This window comes from Phytophthora ramorum (assembly GCF_020800215.1).
Source record: "Phytophthora ramorum isolate Pr-102 chromosome Unknown Phyram_PR-102_s0005, whole genome shotgun sequence".
NCBI lineage: Eukaryota > Oomycota > Peronosporomycetes > Peronosporales > Peronosporaceae > Phytophthora > Phytophthora ramorum.
In genome coordinates, this window is record NW_027150651.1 from 2,912,111 (window position 1) to 2,932,538 (window position 20,428).

The 20,428-nt window shown below is 57.6% G+C and overlaps 6 protein-coding genes across 7 annotated transcripts; all 6 read right to left on the reverse strand.

Moving 5' to 3' along the window:
- Positions 1 to 382: 382 nt before the first annotated feature.
- On the reverse strand, positions 383 to 1,333 carry KRP23_6675 (uncharacterized protein; the record flags this gene model as incomplete). Its single annotated transcript, XM_067891895.1, has 1 exon — positions 383 to 1,333. One exon carries the CDS (start codon positions 1,331 to 1,333, stop codon positions 383 to 385), a length of 951 nt encoding a protein of 316 aa, XP_067746208.1.
- Positions 1,334 to 2,298: 965 nt separating this feature from the next.
- KRP23_6676 (uncharacterized protein) lies at positions 2,299 to 10,257 on the reverse strand (the record flags this gene model as incomplete). Of its 2 annotated transcripts, none has more annotated exons than XM_067891897.1 (1): positions 2,299 to 10,257. In XM_067891897.1, one exon carries the CDS (start codon positions 10,255 to 10,257, stop codon positions 2,299 to 2,301), a length of 7,959 nt encoding a protein of 2,652 aa, XP_067746210.1. The 2 variants fall into 2 exon arrangements, with proteins under 2 accessions (XP_067746210.1, XP_067746209.1); XM_067891896.1 differs by having other exon boundaries at positions 2,299 to 5,814.
- A 117-nt stretch (positions 10,258 to 10,374) lies between these two features.
- Positions 10,375 to 13,957, reverse strand: KRP23_6677 (cAMP-specific 3',5'-cyclic phosphodiesterase 4C; the record flags this gene model as incomplete). Its single annotated transcript, XM_067891898.1, has 2 exons — positions 10,375 to 10,889; positions 10,960 to 13,957. The coding sequence occupies 2 exons, from the start codon at positions 13,955 to 13,957 to the stop codon at positions 10,375 to 10,377; spliced, it is 3,513 nt and encodes a 1,170-aa protein (XP_067746211.1).
- A 622-nt stretch (positions 13,958 to 14,579) lies between these two features.
- On the reverse strand, positions 14,580 to 16,652 carry KRP23_6678 (putative mitochondrial carnitine O-acetyltransferase; the record flags this gene model as incomplete). Its single annotated transcript, XM_067891899.1, has 1 exon — positions 14,580 to 16,652. One exon carries the CDS (start codon positions 16,650 to 16,652, stop codon positions 14,580 to 14,582), a length of 2,073 nt encoding a protein of 690 aa, XP_067746212.1.
- Positions 16,653 to 17,045: 393 nt separating this feature from the next.
- Positions 17,046 to 19,001, reverse strand: KRP23_6679 (uncharacterized protein; the record flags this gene model as incomplete). The annotated part of the gene is made up of 1 exon (XM_067891900.1): positions 17,046 to 19,001. One exon carries the CDS (start codon positions 18,999 to 19,001, stop codon positions 17,046 to 17,048), a length of 1,956 nt encoding a protein of 651 aa, XP_067746213.1.
- A 272-nt stretch (positions 19,002 to 19,273) lies between these two features.
- Positions 19,274 to 20,237, reverse strand: KRP23_6680 (Urease accessory protein G; the record flags this gene model as incomplete). The annotated part of the gene is made up of 2 exons (XM_067891901.1): positions 19,274 to 19,569; positions 19,649 to 20,237. 2 exons carry the CDS (start codon positions 20,235 to 20,237, stop codon positions 19,274 to 19,276), a joined length of 885 nt encoding a protein of 294 aa, XP_067746214.1.
- Positions 20,238 to 20,428: the final 191 nt, after the last annotated feature.

A 20,428-nucleotide genomic window follows, 5' to 3' on the forward strand; every position in this document is an offset into this window, starting at 1 on the left:
GCCCTTGCATGTCGTTCCAGCACCGTCTTCCCGGCGGTGTCCGCTCTGATCGTTGGAGTGTACCTCAGGTACACGCTGATAGCATCTTATCTTCTCTCCGAGGGAAGAAGCTTTCCGTCATTAATAGGCTCGTAGCGCTGCCTCTCCTCCCTTCGTGGGGGGAGTGTGGGCCTCATCGTTTCCCGTATGAGTGCTACCCGTCGGCTGTTGGTTCTCAACGGTCTTTTCGGCGGGTCTCCCACTGCAGAGCGCGCGCGGGCCGAGAGCAGATTAAGCCAGCATCATAGTACCCGATGCGGCGCACTTACCGCCCTCGTGTCTCCAATAGCTGGCACATACTTGTCGTAAATATTGTAGTACACTCCTGCATGTCCATATCTGCTCATAGCAACTGCCTCGGCAGCATCCGCTCTCGTCGCGCCACCTCCTCGGGGTCTTGCGCGGCCTGCCAGTGGCCGTCGGTAGTCATGAGCGACGACTGATGCACGTGGATCGCGGCCGACGGACTGTGCAGCACCGTGAGCAGCGTGGCGACGAGGTTCACGCGCGTCTCGAAGGCGAACACGCGGCCCTCCTGGTCAAAGTTGAAGACGATCTCGAGCGGCAGGCTGCCTCTGCTGCCCACGAGGGCGTCCACGATCTCGCGCTCATGCGAGTCCTGCAACGCCTGCGTGAAGAGCGCCGGGTACAGGAACTTGAGCGTGTCCTGCGTAAACGTGAGGCCCATCTCGCCACTGGCGTACACCGCCACGGCGCACTGCGGGGCGTCGTCGGTGTCGATGAGTCGCACCGTGTTGAGTCGCAGCGTCACACCTTGGTGGAATGTCGTGTACTTGTCCCACTGGTCCATGAAGGCCTGCAGGCCCTGGAAGTCTCGGCACAGGATGTCCGGCCGGAAGACGCTGGCCATGAAGCGGTCCGTCGTGGCGCCAGCCGACGACTTGTAGCCGCGCACGAACTGCAAAAAGTACTCGCGCGTGAGGTCCACGGCAACTGCCGAGCGATTGGCGCGCCACAGCAGCGCGGCCGAGTCGCGCAGAAGCGCCGAACGCTCCAGCGACGCGATGTGGGCCTGCAGCGAGCGGATGGAAGCGTCTAAGCTCGCGTCGCCCGGCTTGGGCTCGGCCTCCACCTCGTCGTCGCGGCGTCTAGCACGCGCGTCCTGGCGCCGCCGTGACGCGCAGTTGCGGGGTTGGCGGCCTCTGGTTGAGAGCGGATGGCGCTGTCGGTGGCGCAGCGTCACGACGTGGGCGAAGCGTCGAGCCAGGTGCCGCACGACGTCCGCGTTTTGCGGCTCGGGTGGAGGTAGCGGCCCCTGGAACAGCGGCAGCATGAAGACGGATGACCAGGATGGTCAGGATATAGAGCTGCGTGCGGCCCAGCGAGAGGAAGAGTGGGGACGTTTGACCGCGCGCTGTAGCAGCTGGCAAGCCTGCGAATGCTGACGTCCTCCACCTTCTCGCTCCTTCGCTGAAACGAGGCGATATACCTGCGAAGAGGTCCTTGACAGACTGGCAGGATTGAGCGGCGCTACGCCGGTTTCTATCTTGGCTCGTCTCGGATCCTGCAGAGACCTCCACCATGGGGCCCATGTCATTGACAACTGTTAAGCCAAGCAGGCTGAGCTATTGTAATACATCACGGGACTGGTCGTCGCCTCCATCATACCCGCAGAGCCCATGATCTTTGGGATCGGGGGGTGCCTTCCACCTTGGACGTTCCGAGGGGGAGACAAGAAAGAAAGAGGAGACACTGGTTGCGACGTCAAGTCCAGTGCAACAACGGGCTTCCCTCCAGGTATAGCGAGCGAGTCGCTTGCTCGCAGGGAAGCGCTCGGAGTGAGGACGTAACGTACGATAGCGCAACTCTAAGTCGGTATTACGTCGCCCGTCGACAGCCTCTGAACCGAGAAATGAGCCGCTCGACGTTGTTGCTTGTCAATACTTCATTCCAGAATTGTCGGAGTTTGTGGCCTAGAATAGCAGGCACATGTGGACGCGCCCACCGTGCCTCGACTTTTTACGGTGCGTGGCTCGAAGCCTGCTCTACCTTGTTGTGAACACTGTTTTTCTCGAAAACTATTTGTCAACACTCAAAGCAAAATACATCACGCAACTGTCCTCGACAAGAATGCTTAGTGTTTATTCATCCACCAAATGTGCACCAACACACTCGATACGTGATGAACGCTTGATGATCCCCCCGATGATAGCCCGCAGCTTGACAACAGAGGTCTCTAGGTCATGCAGAGGAGGTTGGCTTCTAAAATCTACTTAAGTTTTAAAACAGGATTGTCCGCTAGGCGGAAGCCCGATGCAGCCATGCTCGTGTCATGGCTTCGGTCCTGATCTCGTCTTCACCCTTGGCCCCCTCGACCTCGACCCCTTCGGTCTGGTCCAACATCGTTTGCAGGGCCTCCGCCGACCTATTAGTGACTTCTACTTTACCAGTATCTCCTTCTTTCAACTCCTCTGCGTCACCGTCCATGGCTGTCGCTGTAGACGTCTCCGGAACGATGGAGTGGAAGCGCTGCATTCGAATGAGTCGCGCTCGTCGGATTGAGACGTAGGCCAGCACACAGCCAACCGCAATAGCACAGGAGCCCCCAGCGACGCCGAGTATGAACGCCGTCTTGGCAGTGACAGGTCCTAGGTTTGTCAAGGACGTCGACGCGGTGACAGAGACACCGGCCTCCTCTTGAATCCAAACCATCGGGAGCCATCCTTTCGACAGAGCTCCGTGCCAAACGTCAAGGACCTGGTCACCCCCAATTTGAGCACTGAGCTGCCACACGAGCCGGCGATGCAGGACTGTCCCCGTGTGAGGGTCGATGTCGATCACCGACGCAGGACTCTCCGCCGACGAGCTGCGCTGCAAAACCAGCGGCAGGTCGTCATTGAGGAAGCTCATGTTGAGGCTGGGGGTCGGAGCCTCAGCGCTATGAGCGATTCCAGTCGGAAGTTGAGCCGGCAACGCCCAATCGACCACGTAACGCATCATTGATACGCCGAAGCGAGTGGTGTTGGCGTTGAAGGTGATCTGAGCCACACGGCGAGCGTAGCTCCAGTAGAAGTAGAGCTTTTGGGGCGGCAACTCGATCGAGCTAGCTGCGTTTTCACCCAGGCCAAGGAGAATGGCGGTTGTGAACTGCGAGCCGTTTGTCACACGAACTGTATTGAGCTCCACGGCTTCCCCCCATGCGTCCATCAACGTACTGCCGTCGACGGAGAGAAGTCTCCCCACCACGCTCTTGCTCTTCTTGTACAGAGCCGAATCGTCTGTCAACGGAATCACGAGCTCAAACGACGAAGCCCCACGCTCGGTTGTACTTGCGTTAGGCCACAACGGTGTTTCCTTGGGTGAATCCCTTGCTTGACTCGGGGACGACGCAAACAGGATTTGAGACACCATTAACGCAGCAAAGTACCCGCCTGTCGGGTAACCTAGGGATGAAGACAGCGCTGCTTCTTCACGAGGTGGTCTGGGTGGCAAGCCCAGGACGTTGGGCTCGTATCCGAACTTCGTAGCGACATACCGCAGATGTGCCTGCATATCATGCACGAAGCTAATGTGCTTGCCGTCCAAGGCTTTGAGTGCTGGTAGCTGCAAATACACTGTGCTACGCCCCACACCAGTCTCTCCAGAGCGGTCAATACAGATCTGTTTCTTCTCCTGCTCACTCCAGGCACGGGCGTAGGCTTTGTTCACGTTTACCATCAATGCTGCACACGCTTCTGCCGTCTCAAACGGCTGCGCGAGGAACGCATCCAGCAGCAACGCACTTCGTAACGTACTGGGCAAAGCGGATGGAACAGGAGCGTGACTTGAACTAACGTTAGCTTTCGGCCAAGCCCACGCCGTCGTATCATCAAACCCAAACGCAGACCATACTGCCTTTGCGTCGCTAATGGATAACGTATAATCCGTTCCAAAGCCGCACGAGACCTCTGCATCGTACGCAAACTGGCGGTCGTGACTACTTTTACTGCAGAACGCGCTGATCTCGCCGAATCCTGGCAGGAAGTTGCTCGTCCGCTGCTCGATAGTGCCATTTGCATCGATGAACACGAGCTCTTCGCGTGGAAATCGCTCCGATCGAGTTCCATTGTCATCCAGAATTAAGGTCCCCGTACTACTATCACGAACAGTGTAGTTTGCCCCTGTGGCGCTTCCATTGACAAACTGAACAGCAGCTAGATCCACGAAGTTCATGGGTCCTGTGCTGTCATCTTTATCTCCGTTGGCTAGGCGAACGCGATCAACAACGTATTGCTCCAGCACTGGGTGGTCCATCAGGCTGATCAGCCAGGGTGCAAGCTGCGACTGAATCATTGATAGCGTGTAGTTGAGTAGAGCTTCATCACTGACTCCAGCTAGTGTGGTGGAGACTGCGACGACTCGGTCTAAAAGAGCGCGGGATAGGACGTTTAAAGCTTGGGCTTTACTCGCTTGGGCCTGCGACGATACGTCAGGAGCTTGACACGTTCCTGTCGTTCGATCTGACGAAAAGCAGTCGGTCAACAGTGTTTGCCACAAGGCAAAACCCTCTTCGGGATTTATGAGCGCCACAGACTCTTTGACGTCAAGTAGGACTCGAGCAGCAGCTATCCACCAGTCTGTAGCACTGAAGAGGGGTTGAGTGACGTCTTTTAAATCCAATTCTTGCAGAAGGAATGCGTTGGCCATGTCTGTAGCACTCGGTAATAGAGCTGCTGTCGACGCCAAGCCTTGCGTAATTGGAGTAATCCAGAACTCCTCGACAAACATGCGAGCACTCGGGTGACTAGACCAGGACTTCAGCCAATGCCCCACAAGTTGAAAAAGGCAGGAGACAGTGACATCTGCCAGCTTCTGGTCGTCAATCACAGTCGCTGTGGGATTTGAAGCGGAGGCGCCACCAACGAGTTCAGCTTCGTCGATTTCTCCGCGTGCGTACGAGAGCCATGCCAATACCCCTGTCGGATGAAGAAACGAGACTGGATTGGAGCTGTCCCAAAGAGTGTACAACAATGACAGTGACTTGGTGCACTCTGCAATCGTTTTCTCGGCTTTGCTTGCCCCCACAATCGCAACATTCGCGACGAGGTCCGCTATCGACACATTTCTAGGCACTGAGGTCTTCCACGGAAGGACAAACGCCAACGCAAAGCCGAATTGCAGAGGATCTGTCGATGGTATCACCGGTGCTTTGCTCCATTCATTAAGTTGCAGCACCTGGAAAAACAGCGACGAGTCTGGCACTCCACGATACCATTTCGCAACAACCTGAAGTTGCGGTGATGTCATTCCAAGCGCTTGCTCCAAGAATCCTATCGCCAACGCTGACGAGTCCGCCGTTGACTGAACGATCCGGGTGTTAGGAGTTGTGGGCTGGACCAATGCCACAAACTCGTTAAAAGCAGCATCCTCCAGCACACCGTACCCGTTAAGCAGATGAGCACACGGCGGTCTTGCATTCCCTTCACTGTCAGTCACATCGATCAAGCACCACACGATTCGACACGCTGGGTCCAAAAGTGACCCCGTGGTCGCAACATCCCATAGTTTTCTGAGAGACGTTCGACTAGCACTTGCCAGAGCGGACGAAGCTGCTGTAAAATGGTCACGTTCCATGTCAGCAGTAACGTGGAAACCATACAGACGCTCCAGGTGGGATGTTAGATCCAAGCTCAGCTTTGAATCGCCTCGGAAAGTATCACCCGTAGCCCATTGAGCTAGCACAAAGTCCTCTAGAGCTTCATCAGCGACCCAACTGAACAACCAACGAGCAATACCACGTACTTGTGCCACTGACAACGTCGTTATACTGGTCATTGCTGACAATAACTGGGCACGTTTCTGATCGCTCAAAGCGTGCGTCATCGTAGTGGAGCGCGCGACTTGATTTTGCAGGGGGTATTGCGACACCAGGTGCTCAGACTCATAATCCATACCTTCATACATTTCTTCCCAGGCTCGAAAGCCTGTGGGAAGTCCAGCATTGTCGACGTTGCTGTCACTTCGAACAATCGAGTACACACTATCGGTTGTCCACAGAGACTTGGCCTGCTGAAGAGTAGGTAGCGCCAAGGAACCAGTATTTCCGTTGAAGATAGCGCTCCAGTAGAGCTCAAAGCCGCGCTGATCATCGTCCTCGTGAATATCCACGTCCACACTCGCAGGTTTGGTGGAAATCCACGAAGTAGCAACACTGGTAGCAGCAGCATCGCTGGTTTCCCACTGTTTGAGGTAGCTCTGTACCGCAGCTAAGTCACTCGTTGAAGAGCTACCAATAAGTGAATCCAGATCGAGCTGCACCGCCTGAAGCGCAGTAGATCGGTCGATTGCAGGGTACCATTTCTCAAAGAAGGCGGTTGAATCCAGCAGGCTGAAATCCGACTGAGCGTCCCATAATTCATGGGCAACTTCCGGTGAGAGATTTGCTGTAGCAGATCGATTAAGCTCGAAAGTTGCGTCCAAGTGAGTGACCTCCGATGGATCCACGTCCGGCGTGGCGAGAATACTGAGCAAATTGCAGGCTTCGAACTTCTTGCTGCTTTGCTTAGTCCTAACCGTTTTAGTAAAGCTCGAGGCTGTCAGCGACGCGCACTTTGTCCACGCTTCATTCATGGTAACAGTCTTGGTGGGTCGCACAAGTGCCGCTCGTTGAACTACATCCGCGTCAAAGAATGTTACGGGCCGCGATGCAAGTTGCTGGATATCGTCCAGACTTGCGGAGAATGTAGATGTGTATGCAGCCGCGCAGGAAGACACGACGGAAGTTTGAGGAGTGGGCTCCGGTAACACACTGATGGTTGTAGGAGTTGTTGGGCAGCGCGCATACAACCAATGGCCAAGCACGTCGCGCTGCAGGTGTTCGTTCGTCTTCCATCGTTGCAGCCACTGAAACACACGCTCCATCCAGGTCTCCCACGTGGAGGAAGCGCCAGCGCTACCACAAAGCTTTGCGAGGGTCATTTGGGCCGTATCAACACTTGTCGCGTCCTTGCTTTCAACTGCAGAAGCCAAAGAATCCCATAGTGTGTACCCTTTTGCAGTAAGGAACGAGGCATCAGGTGAGATATCCCAGAGACGAAGTGCTTCACGGGGGACATTGTACTTCGTGCCGTTCTCAGTGGTGATAGAGGAGCACTCGGCCGCACTCAAAGAAGCAAGAGTCGTCTCGCAGCCTGTGGTGAGCTCTAGACCACTCTGACTACCGTCACGATACGGCTCAATGTCGAGTTGACCTGCGAGCCCTCGTCGCCATTGATCTAGCACCGTGTTTTTCACCCACGCCGAGCCGCTCTGCTCGTTCACCCATGCCGCAATCTGTGTAACGTGGGTCGCCGCCACTTGCGTGCAGCTTGTAGCGACCATAGTCGCGTTGAAGATGGCGGAGCTCGCCCCTCCGCCGTTGATACCCTGCTGGCATGCCAACGCAATTGCGGCGTTCATCTCGCTAACAACAGCCTGGACTTCAGTTGCAACTCCGGCAGCGCTTCCACTGATATGCGCTGCCAAGTTGATCCAGCGCTTGTAGCCCTGTGCCGACCGAAAGGACAGCACGTTGTTAGGGCCCCACAAGACGATTGCAGCTGCCAGACTAATCCGATCGGCGGAGTTTTGCACAAGAGGTCCGAGCTCAAATCCTCTCGTTCCGTCGTCTAAGTCGTCCGCCAAGCCGGTTGAGACCACATCACAGGAAAATACGCGGGCTGTAAGCGTGTATGTAGTCCGCGTGCGCGTAAATTGAGCCCCTGATGCAGCGCATGTGTCTTCAGTCACTTGGTACGTTCTCATATCCGTGAAGAACGGAGACGCGTTGGCAGGTAAGGAAGTTGTTGACTGCTCTTGTTCACTGTAGCTCGCGGTGCACTCTGATAGACTCGAAGTCACTGTTGGCGAACCAGCCACGGGTTTGCTGATCTGCTCTCGTGGGTAGCATGTACTGCGCAGCCACCAATTGTACACAACGAGCTTGTTGAGGTCATTGTGAGCCCAACTGTCGAGCCACGCGCCGATAGCTTGGGCACTAACCTGCGTGACAGCAAGCGTTTTGAGTTGCTGAGACTCGTCAATGAGCCGCTTGTAGATGTTTGTTCGAATGGCCTGCAGCCACCGGGCATAGTATTTTTTCGTATCGGAAGAATGAGCGGGCATTAGGAAAGACGCGGTGTCTTGCGCGACATCCCAGAGGGTATTGCGAGCACTTTCCGAGATGCCAGCGCCAATATCGAGCCCCGCGTCGGGGTTCATCTCAAAGCCCAGCTGATCACCGGCAATATTCGGCTCCAGATCGTACCGCAAGCAGCCACTTTTCCGCGGTATTTGCAGCGCGGTCACACAGGTGCCGTCCGTCCAATGCAGTAAAGCTCTCCGTCGCACAAATCCATCGTCCAGCAAGCTCTTAATCCACGTCGAGACGACAGTCACCTCGGCGCTCGTAATTCCTGTAACACCTGCAAGTAGCCCCGAGCTCAAGGCAGTGGCCACTCCGTCAACCACATCCATCCACTTCGTGAAACCCGCAGGGTGAACGAAAGCGAACTCGAGGGATGCATTCCACAGCTGCTGCGCGACGTCTACACTGACGGACGTAGCGCTCGGTGTTGCCGACAATTGCTGGAGACTGAAGCCGGACTGCACCCCAACACGTTCGAGGTCCAGGTCCACATCGGGATCGCTCACATCGCTGTCAGCAGTTCGTTTATCAAACGCCTTGCGCCAAAAGCGCTGCCTGTCACGCTGAGCAGTGCTGCTCTGCGCCCAAGTGATAACGTAGTCGCGAACCGCCAGGAGTTGAGCGCGCGTGAGATAGTCCGCTGCGTTTGCTACATCGTTGTTGACGCCGTCAAGCACATTTGCAATCGCAGTCTCGTTGAGTGCCACAACCTGCTTCCAGATAGCAAAGCCGACGGCTGTGGACTGTGGCCCATTAAGCCCATCGGCTGCAGTTTCAGCTGCATCATAGTCGACAAGAGAAAACCGCAGATTCGAAGGGAGGGACCCGAGCAGAATCGTAGCAGCTTCGAGACTCAATTGCAGGGCCGAAGTGGCGGGCAGCAACTCGAACCCTGTTCGAGGCTCACCAGTGGGGCTGTCGTCGATCCACGCGTCGAAATCTGTTGGCGTGCTACCTTGTTGCCGCCATAGGTTGACCACTGCGAGATTTGCTTGGTCGGCTGTCACCTGCTGTACCATGTACAGCTCCTCGATCTCCCTTTTGATGGCGCGCAGAATAAACGGCACCGCCTCCAGACATGCACGTTCAAACACCTCCTGTAGCACGTACGGAAAAGCTATTCGCTGTATCTTGAGGTTCAGCGAGCCAAGCGTTCGCGGCACGAAGTTGACAAGTTGGACTTCGAGTTGTCGGCCAAGCAGCGCCGGCACAGCCTCCACGAGCAGCCGGTTGTACAAATTACTCAGCACTCGAGGCACAGCTTGTCGTCGTGCAAGCGCAAACTGCTTGGTCAACAGGTCAGGGATCGCGACGTCGGCCTGGTCCCGAAACACGTCACGCAGCATGACTGGGATCTGCTCCGTGCGAGCGACTGCGTGCATCCGAACAAGAGCCGCAGGCAGATTGGCGTCTTCCACCCGTTTTCGTTGTCGACTGATCACCGCCGTCAAGCCTTCGCGTTTCACAGCCGACACCATCTCTGGTAGTAGCGCTCGGAGCGCTCGCAGCTTGGTGGCAGCGAGGAAATCGCTCTGGAGGTGGCGCGTATAGTCCCGGATGTGCGCGTGAGCGAACTCGGCCGCGAGAAACCTCTCCGATCTCCCCGCCAGGGAGTGGAGCTTGGTCAAGTGGCGAACGTACGAGGCGTTGAGTGTCACGACAACGTCGCGGTCGGATCCATTGGAGCGTTCACTGGAGAAATGGTAGGTAGACGCCACTTGGTAGCTCACCGTAGCGTAGTTTTCGGCACTGCCTTGAATCGGCTGGAAAGTCACGTTCAGCTTGCGAGACCTCTTTTCGTACGTGTACGGCCCAACCTGCTGCAGTTTCGGCAACACTGCGCTGCCGCCTGCTAGTAAGGCCTCGGCGTTTGAGAGGTTCCAGAGGTAAAAGCTCGTGTACTCGGGCGCGTCCATCGCGAAGCTAAAGGTCGAGCAATTCAGGAAGGTCTCCGCACCATCGGTGGACTTGGGCACCCACTTGAACAGCGCTGCAGCCTGAATCCGTTGATCTGCCTCCTGCGCTCGGAGCCCCAGCACAATGAAGGCCACGCCGCTGGCCACCAATGCCACAGCGAGTCCGACGCCCCACATCCTGCAGATCGGCCGGCCGTTGAATCCCAACGAGTGTCCCAATACCTTGGACCTATTTTCAACTGCACGGGTCAAGTCCGCCGTGGCGGCTTGCAATAATTTACGATCTCAACGATGCTAGCTATGAGGTTTGGCAGCTAGCAACGCGGCTTGCTCGCTAAAGTACAGTCGGTTGGCTCGCAGGTTGTCGAGGGTGGTCTTGGCGGCTGGAACGAGGCCGCTCATGGTAACCCACAGCGGAGCCACGAGGTAATCGATGAAGTTCATCTGCAGACGACAGCGAGTCGCTTCGTCCTGCAAGTTGAGGAGGTGGGGAGGCACGTTGAGGCCGAGCTCAGCACAACGCTCTGCTTGCTGCGTGAACTCGGTGCACACGCGCTCCACCCACTTGAGCGCCACACGGAGAGGCCGCCCCACTGAGCCCAGGTCCGAGCCGTGGATGATCATGTTGAGCAGGAGCTGGCGGCCTTCAGGCACGTTCTCGAAACCTTGAGCTGTGCCGACGACAGCGAGCTCGGACAGCAACTTGGTGTGGTGCTTCATGTCGGTGCCCAGGATGCAACGCACAATGTGCGTACGAACCGACCCACGCGCGCTCGCGCTCAGGCCGCGGAGGATATCGCAGCCTTCCACTGTTGGCAGCAACAAACAACAGATTGTTAGACGATAGCAACAGCACGATAGCAACTGGGGTGAACTTACTCCGAAGCACGGCGAACGTGGTGGCTGCATGATGGTTTTCAAGCACCGAGATATCGTTGTAGCACAGAGCTAATGCCGAGTTCGAGTCGATCTCGAACTGGTTGTCGTTGCCCGGGTGGTCGGCATCATGTCCTAGTGCAGCAATCAGTAGACTCAACGCCTCGAGCTCCTTGATCACTGAAAGCACCTCCGGGGACCGCATGAGTGCGTACGAAGACAAGGCCACATCGAAGCCGTGGTAGAAGCTGTGGTACGGCACGTCGCGGTACTTGCTCGCGAGCTCACCGATGAAGGCGCGGAGGGTGCGCTCCTCGATCCGGAACGTGCCGATGAGCACCAGCCCCTCGAACAATTGGTACGAATAGTTCTCGAGCTCAGCAACTGATTTCGTGAGCGGGTCGAAATTGTCGCGCAGCAACTCCTCCACCTCCCCGAAGCCGTCCTGGCCCATTGTCATGCGATGCCATCGTGTGATCAATGAGTGCGCGCGACTAGCTCGCACCACCGAAGCCGTCCGGCTTCTGACACGAAGGCGATAGACAGCTTTGTCTTGTTCTTCCTGCCCTTCATCGTTGTCTTCGTCGTCGTCGTCGTCGTCGTCGAGGCCTTGTGCAGCTCTCTCGCGACGCATCTGTGCGGCCTGTTGCAGCCTTGCCTTGGCAATGCGCTGCAGAGCGAGGAAGCGCCCCACTGCCCAGCAGGCATACGCAAAGGTGCTCCACTTGTTTCGTGGGATGCACTTGGCTTCGTCAAAGCCGCTCAAATCAAGCAGCGAGTGCACACTAGCGACCTCGTGTTTGGCATCAATTCCAAGCTCCGCATAATTGTTGTTCGTGCCTTCGGCTCCAGCCGTGGCTTCCTCGCGAGCTGCCTCCTGAGTTGCTCGGTTGGACCAGTAGTCAGCTTGCACCTTGGCAAAGATAATAAGGGACGAGTTCACACGCAGTGCGTGTGCCACCAACCTCAAGTAGACAGTCATCACTTCGCCATCATAGCGCGCGACCGGGGGACTCGCCGTGGGGAACTGACCAAAGTTCACAGCCTGCAGCACACCCACCGTCTCGCCCGAGCGGTCCAAAACAGGCTGGGTGAGCAGCGATTCGGTCTTAAAGCCGAGCTTGGCGTCGTAAGACCGATCGAAGCGTGGGTCTTCGTACGGCCGATGTACTGTCAACGGCTTCTTGGTCGCGGCGACATGCCCAGCGATGCCACATCCGTATGGAATGCGCAGACCGTTGACGCTACTGAGCGAACTGAGGCTCCAGAGCTCTTGCTTGATCGTGTCGGCCACGTAGAGCGTGACGTGGGCAGTATGGAACATGGCACTGCCGATCTCACAGATCAAAGCGACCAGGCTGGATGGGTCACGTACAGACTCCACCAAGAAGTGCGACCGACAGAGCGCTAGCAGTTGTCGCTTTTGTCGCGTCGAAGTGCGCAGATCATCGGAGCGCTGTTTAGCCGTCAAGGCCAACGCTATCGCTGCCAGGATCGGTTGTAGCTGGACTTCGAGAGGCAATTCAGGCTCAACGTCGAGCATAGCTGCAGCCTCGGAAGCGCTAGACAAGAGGCAAAGAACCCCGCTTGGCTTCGCTCCTCGACAGGAAGGTACTGGCAGAAATGTCAACGAGTGATCCACATCCCCCTCGAGATGCAAAGCTGAGCCCAGAACCGCATCGTCGCTGAGGTCCAAGCGCTGATGCTTGCGCGTGCTCCCTAGTAATTGCTGGAAGAGCATTTTGGTTGACCCGACCAAGGAACAAAACGCGTCCCTGTGATTCTCCTCGAAGCCAGACCCATGAGTAGCTAGCACCTCACAACTGGACTTGTCAGTGTGGAGCTCAATTAGACAAACCCCGGTCACTTCCGGTGCTGCAGCCATGATCTCGGATGCCAAGTGGCCGATGTCAGGAGAGTGGAGCCACTCAGCCTCCGCATTGACATGCCTCTCCGTTTTTCCTCTCGTCAGACTCGCTCGGTCACCCGCTGAATGGTCTTGGTTTTCTCGCAAAGTATCGGGTGGACCTACTGCATGCCATAGCACTTCTTCCACCACTGACTGAGATTGGGTGTGCCGTGTCAATGCTCGCCGCAATTCAAACGGGTATACAGCGTTCTCAACTGCCGTGAGCGTGGCGTGCATGAACTCCTTCGAAAACGCCAATCCTTCTTGTGTACTCCTTGCTTCCATCACAAATCGTGGTCGTCCGTGTTCATCGGGTAGGACACCGGCAAGCACGCTGGCAGTCGAAAAGCCCAGCACCGAGTCCACATCGCACGACACATCGTACGTCCCTAGGTTCTGCAGACTTGCAACGTACGTGGCTGCGGGTCCTGCTGCGGGAGTGCCTTCGTCATGAATACTGAAGTGCTCGACGAGGCCTCGCAACGCAAAAGTGTCCAGTGGTGTTCGAAAGCCCACGATACCTGGCCCTGAACTCGAGCAAGCCACAACCTTCACCTCCGGGGTTTCTGCTGTCGAAAGTGAATACAGCACTACGGCAGTCGCATCTAGTGCGGTGGCCGAAGCAAACAGCAGGGAGGTTAGCGTTTTCTGCAAGGACAGCTCGGACTGCGCGGCGTCACGCATCTTCAAGGCGGCAAGCGTCTTGTAGAACTGCAGCTTGCGGTCTAACTCCTCGAAGGCGCTCAGGTGTTCCGATATGGTGCTGCCCGGCTCCATGACAGTCGAGTCCCAGGAAACCCGGCCTGACGACGAGCTCACTGTGAGTCTTGTACTTGTGCGTCCGCCGCCTCCTGCTGTCGGCGGGCGCAGTGGCTCCAAGTGGATGCGACTGTCATTCAGCAGCGTGTTCTTCTTCGAGTGGGGCTTGCCGCTACGTTGCGGTGGGATCGGCATGAACTTCTTGTCGCCTTCATCTAGCGGCGACGGCGCCGAGATCGACGGTAGGTTCACCGAGAGCGCAGAAGGACCGGCGCCTGTGGAGGCGACGGTGGGTCCGTGCGGGTCATCTTCCAGCCGATTCAAGCGGGTCATCGTTGCCGCTAGCGCGGCAAATGGCTCGCTGTGCGTGGCAGTTGGACACCGAGCGACGAGCACTCACTCGCTCGTGTGCGTTTCGCTGACGGCGAGGCTCGGCTCGTTTGGTGAAACGGAGGCAATGACTCGGTTGTCCCCACACTCGTGCGGACTGTCGAGTCGATCAGAAGCTGCAGGTTTCACGCTTTCGTGCCATTTACAGAGGCGACAAGGTGCTGAGGCGGCGAGGCGAGTTGGTGCGGGTTCGCTTCTCCGATTCCATGTTAAGACTTCGCACGGGCTCCACCCACGAGGGGCAACGGAGCGCAGTCTTATCCTCTGACCTTTTTCGGGCTGGCGTGCAGCATTACTTAACTCGAAGGCGCGTGCGCCCGGCCGGCTTTCTCTCGCTGCATCGGTTTGGTCCGCCCTCTGTGTTGAGTCCAGCGTGGCGGAAAATAACGGTCCCCAGGAAAACGCTTGCGGTCTTGTGCTGCTGTGCCGGTGCAGTTGTCACTGCTCTGGCCGGACGCGAATAGCTGGCAGGCTCCAGACTAGTATTCTCACTTGATGAACTCGCTTGCACTTGAATTACGTCGAAAATGAACTGCGCTACGACTGGTACTTCTGCCGCCTGCTTCTACATGAGTGGCTTGCCGACGGTGCCGATTGACGCCAGCGCCTTGGCTTCCGTGGGCTGGCCGCCGTCGTCGAAGAACCCGTAGCCCTTGAACGTCGCCTGCCCCGCCTTCGTCTTGGCGGCCGTGCTGTGCGGGAAGCGGATTTCCTCCTCGTGCATCAGTAGATCCTGCACGCGCAGCAAGTACGACTCGAGGTTTTTGAGGTAGCGCTCGGTTTGGCGGTGACGTGACGACGCGCAGAACTGGATGCCCTCGTCCTTGATGATGTAGCCGATACCGAAGCCGTCGGGCACCACGGGTCCGAAGCCAAATAGACGCAGGCTCGGGTTGCCGCAGTTGCTGGTTGACAGCACGGAGTGGTTCAGCTTGCCCCAGGCATCGTCCGCGAATAGCGCCGGCGTGGGTTTGCTGCTGTCCGCAGCCTTCTCGTGCTGCCAAAGGCACTCGAGAGCGTAGAGGTGGCGTTCGGGGCCCTTGCCAGCGGCACAATCGCGCACGTTGCTCACATGCGTGGAAATGGCCTTGCGCAGCGACCCGATCTTTTCGAGCGGCGTCTTCTCGGAGAAGAAAGTCTCGACGAAGTCGAGTGCGTCGGTCGTCATGGCGCGCGCTGCCTCTGTTCGGCCGTGTAGAAAGCGCTTGGTGAGCACCGGCTCGTAGATGCACGGTGCACTTCCGTACTGGAAGTAGTAGGCGGCAACAAACGCCATCTGAACGAAGGCGTCCGGGCTCATGTTGTGCTGGGTGATAAACAACTTGCCGAACGCCGTGAACTCGAGCACCTTGACCTCGTTCTGCAGCATGAGATCCGTGAGTTGCGCCTCCGCAAACTTGATACCTTCTTGCAGTTCGCGGTCCAGTTCCCACTCGAGCTTGTGCGGCTGCACGCGAGGGCGACCCGGCGCGTCGGGCGGACTGAGCTGCGGTGCGCGGTATGACGCCTCCAGGAAGGCGTAGTTGCCGGCGCGGATCGTCTGCGCGAAGCGGATGATGGTGTCCGTGAAGACGTCCGAGACGAAGCGCAGCACCGTGTGGCCGTCCACGAACGCGTGCTCGAAGTTGCAGCCGGCCACGCCGTTCTCGCACACGATGAGCTGCAGTTTGTCGTACCAGCGGTTCATGCACGTGCCCGTCTGCACGCCGTCCTTGGTGATGCTGTAGGTGCCGTGCAGGGCCGTGGCCGCGAAGGCCGCCGCGTCAGGAGGCGACGTGGTGTCCAAGCACACGAGGAACAGTGCGCGGTCAATGACGGCCAGCGTGTCCTTGTTGGTGGCCTGCAGCTTGGTGCGCATGGTGGCCCATGTGGCGCGCCGCTCCGTGGTGAGCACACCCACGGCACTGGACGCGGCCTCCACGTCGTCGGCCTTGAGCGCGTCTTCGTGGATGGCCCTGAGGTTGGCCAGCAGCTCCCTCTCTGTAATGGCCGTGACGCCGTCCTCCCAGATGACGTCGAACCAGTAGAACTGGTTGCGGCAGACCACCACTATGTGTTTGGACAGCTCGTCCACCATTACGTCGTCGGCGCCGGCGGACGGCACGCGCGCGCAGCCAAAGAGGCGCTTGTACTGGTGCATGCACAGCGCCATGTCGCCCCTCCACATGTCGGGCTCGAGCGTGCCTCGGCGCAGCGCGTTGACGAACTTGAGCGCACCCAGCACGAGCGACGCGGCCCTCGAGAGCTGGTGGTTGCGCGACGGCGTGGGGTCGTCCTCCAACACGAAGAAGGGGTTGACGTTGAGCACGACGGAGCTGCGATGGTTGAGGTAGGCCTCATACCAGAAGTCCTCGATGAACGACACCTTGTCCTTCTCGTAGGCCAGCAGCTGCTGGTGCAGCCTCGGGCCGTCGCTGGCCAGGAACTCCTTCACACTCTGCTCGGTGCTGCGCTGCTCTGCGGGCGTCTGCAGCGCCGCGACGGACGCCAGGAACCGCTGGCACGTCCCTTCAAGGTCGGGGATCGGCAGCTTGGGCAGCGCCGACTGGTGGCGGTACGTGGTGGACTCCTCGTCCGAGGGCGGGCGCCACGCGGCGGCCGCGGTGTGGCCATTGGTGCTCGCGTCGTTTGCCACCATGGAAGGAGAGAGAATAAGAGCTGGGCGACTTGCGCGCTGGCAAGCGAATTGGAGAGTGAAGATCGATTTTTGAGCTGTTAAACAACTTCAACATTGTGTATCGAAATGATAGCGCCAACTTGCGGCAGCAGGCGATTGCGACCACTTGCGTGTCATGTGGGGTATGTCAAACTTCAATTGAGTCCATCTTGTTGCAGTCGCAGACATAGCTCCGAGCTCCGAGACCAAGCGCTGGCTTGTATGTCGTGGACGCGAACGACTTGGTGAGTGGGCTGGGAGGCAAGAAAACCAAGAAGAGACTTTTAATATTTAGTGCTGGAAGTAAGTCTGCCAGAGCTATGTTACATGCAGTTCCGCATGACTTTGTGCTGGATGAACTGCAGCGGCACCAACTCAGCGCCTACACACATCAAGCGACAGCTTCACGACCTGCGCTACAACTTCCGAGTTTAACTGCTGGGTGTTGGTCAGATCGCCCCACGAATGGTGAAGCTGACTTGATCTCATGCAAACGCTTATCATCGCGAAAATCATCACCACAATCGCAGCTAGAACCACGCGCTCTTCCATCGAGTGCGGCATGTGAGATTTTGCGGTCTTGAACCCGATTGCAGCTGCCCAGCCAAGTATACCAACCGCAGACTGAGCAAAACTCAACGCAACTTGGATCACTGAAGGCTCGTTGACACTACGCGCAACCGTACGAATATCACGCCGACGGTGAATCATGCGGTGGCTTGCTGCATGAATCTGGCTGCAGTGCCGTTCATTCTGTTGGCTCTTCTCGTCTTGAAATACAGGATGGTCGGAAACTCCGATCGAGAGCTTTTCCGTAATGTGATCCCATGGTTGAGATGCTGTTTCTGGGCCACTTCGTTGTGTCGCTGTGATTTCTTTTTGTGTCGTCTCCGCCAACGCAGTTAGCGCTTTGATCACGTGCTTTATATGATCTTGGACCATCAGCTCCATTGTCTTGACCGACAAGTACGACGTCTGCTCAAGTACGCGAGCCATTTCCTGTCGCTGCAACTCTAGCTTTCGCTCGGCAGTTTCTAGACGAACCTGCTCTGGTGTGGTTTTAACCAGCACTTCTTCCAGTGGAGTAACATCACTGCCCTTGTGTTCATGCTCGTTGTTGTCATCCACACCGCATTCCGACGTCTCCGACGACGTCATGCTGTCGCGGCGAACTGGGCTCTTTTCCTCAGTTTGCTCCTTTGATGACTTCAATTTCGCGTCCAAGCGAGCTTGCGCGTTGACTACAAGGGCGCCTGTTTCCTCCAATGACTTCGACAATTCTTTTCGCATGCGCTCTTGCCGTTCTCTCGAGAACTTGAGGGTGCGCATGATAGGATCAGCGATATTCACCGTCAACAGGCCGTGGAAGCCGATAAGCCCCGACAGCCGAGAACTAAACTCCACGCCACCGAACGCCTTGGTCACAGCACGATCCAGCTTGACAACTTTCTGCAGACGCTTTGCAGTATTCTGTTCTACGGGGATCATTTGCTTGAAAAGCTCGCTCATCCAACAAGTAATCGCCACGTGACAGTCATATCCTGCCATAAAGCTCTCCCAGGATTCCTCAGACGCAGCACTTGAGTTGTTGCTACCGCTAGCTCTAACAGCCACGTTTGCCCCGCTGGTATCACGGGTAAGCTGTCCTTGGAGCTCACCAACCAACGCTGTCAAAGATGTGATCATGCGGCTGTAGACGGAGAGGGTACGGCGCAATACATCACGAACGTGAGCTTCGTACCGCTGCCCAGCAAAGTGCAGCGCCGTGATCCACTGCTGAATCGCGAGGCGCTCGGCGTCTCGTTTCCGAAGAAGTTGTTCCATGTGCGTCTGGTGCAGTTGCAACTCGCTTTGATCCTGTGCAGGAGACGTCGACTCGATCTCTGCAGATTTCTCTTGGGTTTGATCCTTCTCGCAGCTTTCAAGCAGGTTCTCGTAGGCGACGTCGAAAGCTTTCTCCCTCTGCAGGAGCTCATACAACTCTGACAGCAGGTGCTGGGCCTTCTCCACATGCTCGGTAGTGAATACTTCCAAAGGGGCGATGACTTCCTTGGTCAAGTCCTTGGCGGCATCTGCTTTGACAACGGAGCACTTGCGCACGAACAAACTGAAGTCGTCGCACACTGTCCGCAGGGGAGGAAGGCGCTCGAGTGTCGTCGTTGCGTCGGCTGATACGTCGAACGGGAGCTCTGCGAACTCCTTAGCGTACTGCTCTTCGACCGCCTGCAGCTCTTGGACGACACCAGCGACGGCCGTGAGATGCTTGACTTGCGCCCCGACATGCGCCTCCAGCGGAGCCAGCATCGTCGCGGTCGAGTCGTCGGATACCATGACCGCAGCCTGGTGGTGCCTTCAATGCAGAAGGGCGAGTGAGACAAGAGGGCACGAGCGCTGAGACCCTCCGAGAAAGGCTGCGCAGCATCCCAATTCTCGCAACGGCTGGTTTTTTCTAGTCAAACAACGGAAGGCAAAGCCGTCGTAACGGCTGCACTCTCTTCGCCTTCAATCTGCCTTCAGGACGTCACAGCAATTGTCAGAACTGGCAAAGCTCTCGGATTTTCCAGTTATGAGTGCGGCAAAACGAATCGGACACGATACGACATCTACACGGCAGCCTTCCAGGCCGCGACGACGTGGTCGGTGATCTCGTCCACGCCCTTGCCCTTGTTGATTTGCGAGAACACGGTGGGGCCCTCGCCGCGCATGAGCTTCGCGTCGCGGTCCATGACGTCCAGGTCCGCGTCGACGTGCGGGGCCAGGTCGATCTTGTTGATGACCAGCAGGTCTGCCTGCGTGATGCCCGGGCCGCCCTTGCGAGGCACCTTATCGCCCCCGGCCACGTCGATGACGTAGATTATGTAGTCGGCCAGCTCGCGGCTGAAGTTGGCCGCCAAGTTGTCTGCCGACAGCAGCAGCAAGCACACACAGTCAGTCACCTCTGCATCAAATTGCTCGGCCACTAACTGCAGCAAACCCACCTCCTCCGGACTCCACCAGCAGCAGCTGCGCGTCGAACTCGTCGGTCAGGTCTTCACACGCCTGTAGGTTGGCCGAGATGTCCTCTCGGATGGCCGCGTGGGGGCAGCCGCCCGTCTCAATGGCCCGGATGCGCTCCTCCGGCAGCGCGTCGTGGCGCACGAGGAACTCCCCGTCCTCGCGCGTGAAGATGTCATTGGTCACAGCGGCCAGACTCACCTTATTCTTGAGCGCGCGGCACAGCGCTAGCATGAGCGCCGTCTTACCGCTGCCCACGGGCCCGCCGATGCCCACGGTGAAGGCCCGCGACGTCCAGTCCCGGCCGGAAGCGGCCGCGTCGCGTTCGTGGAACTCGCCGGCGTGCTCCATGTGCTCGTGCGTGTGGCCGTGCTCCCGCAGCTGCTTCTCTTCGTCCGGCGTGGGCGCGCGCCCGCGGCCCTGCGTAAAGCGGCGCACTACCTCGTCCCCGTCGATGGCGGGCTCCTCCGACCCGTGGCTGTGGCTGTGGCCGTGGCCGTGGTCATGGTCATGAGAGTGGCCGTGGTCGTGGTCATGCGAGTGCTGGTGCTGGTGGTCGTGCGAATGCTCCATTGCGCGTGGTCGTGCTGCTTGGTTGCGTGACGGCGGGCAGATTCCAGAGTGAGGGATCTTCGGCAACCGCGACGTCAGTGACGTTGCGGCCAATAGGAATTGGCCGGCCGTGGCCACTTCAAGCATGACAAGCATTCAGATTTGTGCATTGAAAAACGAGGGAAGGCCAGTGTCGAAAGGCAGCGCTAAAG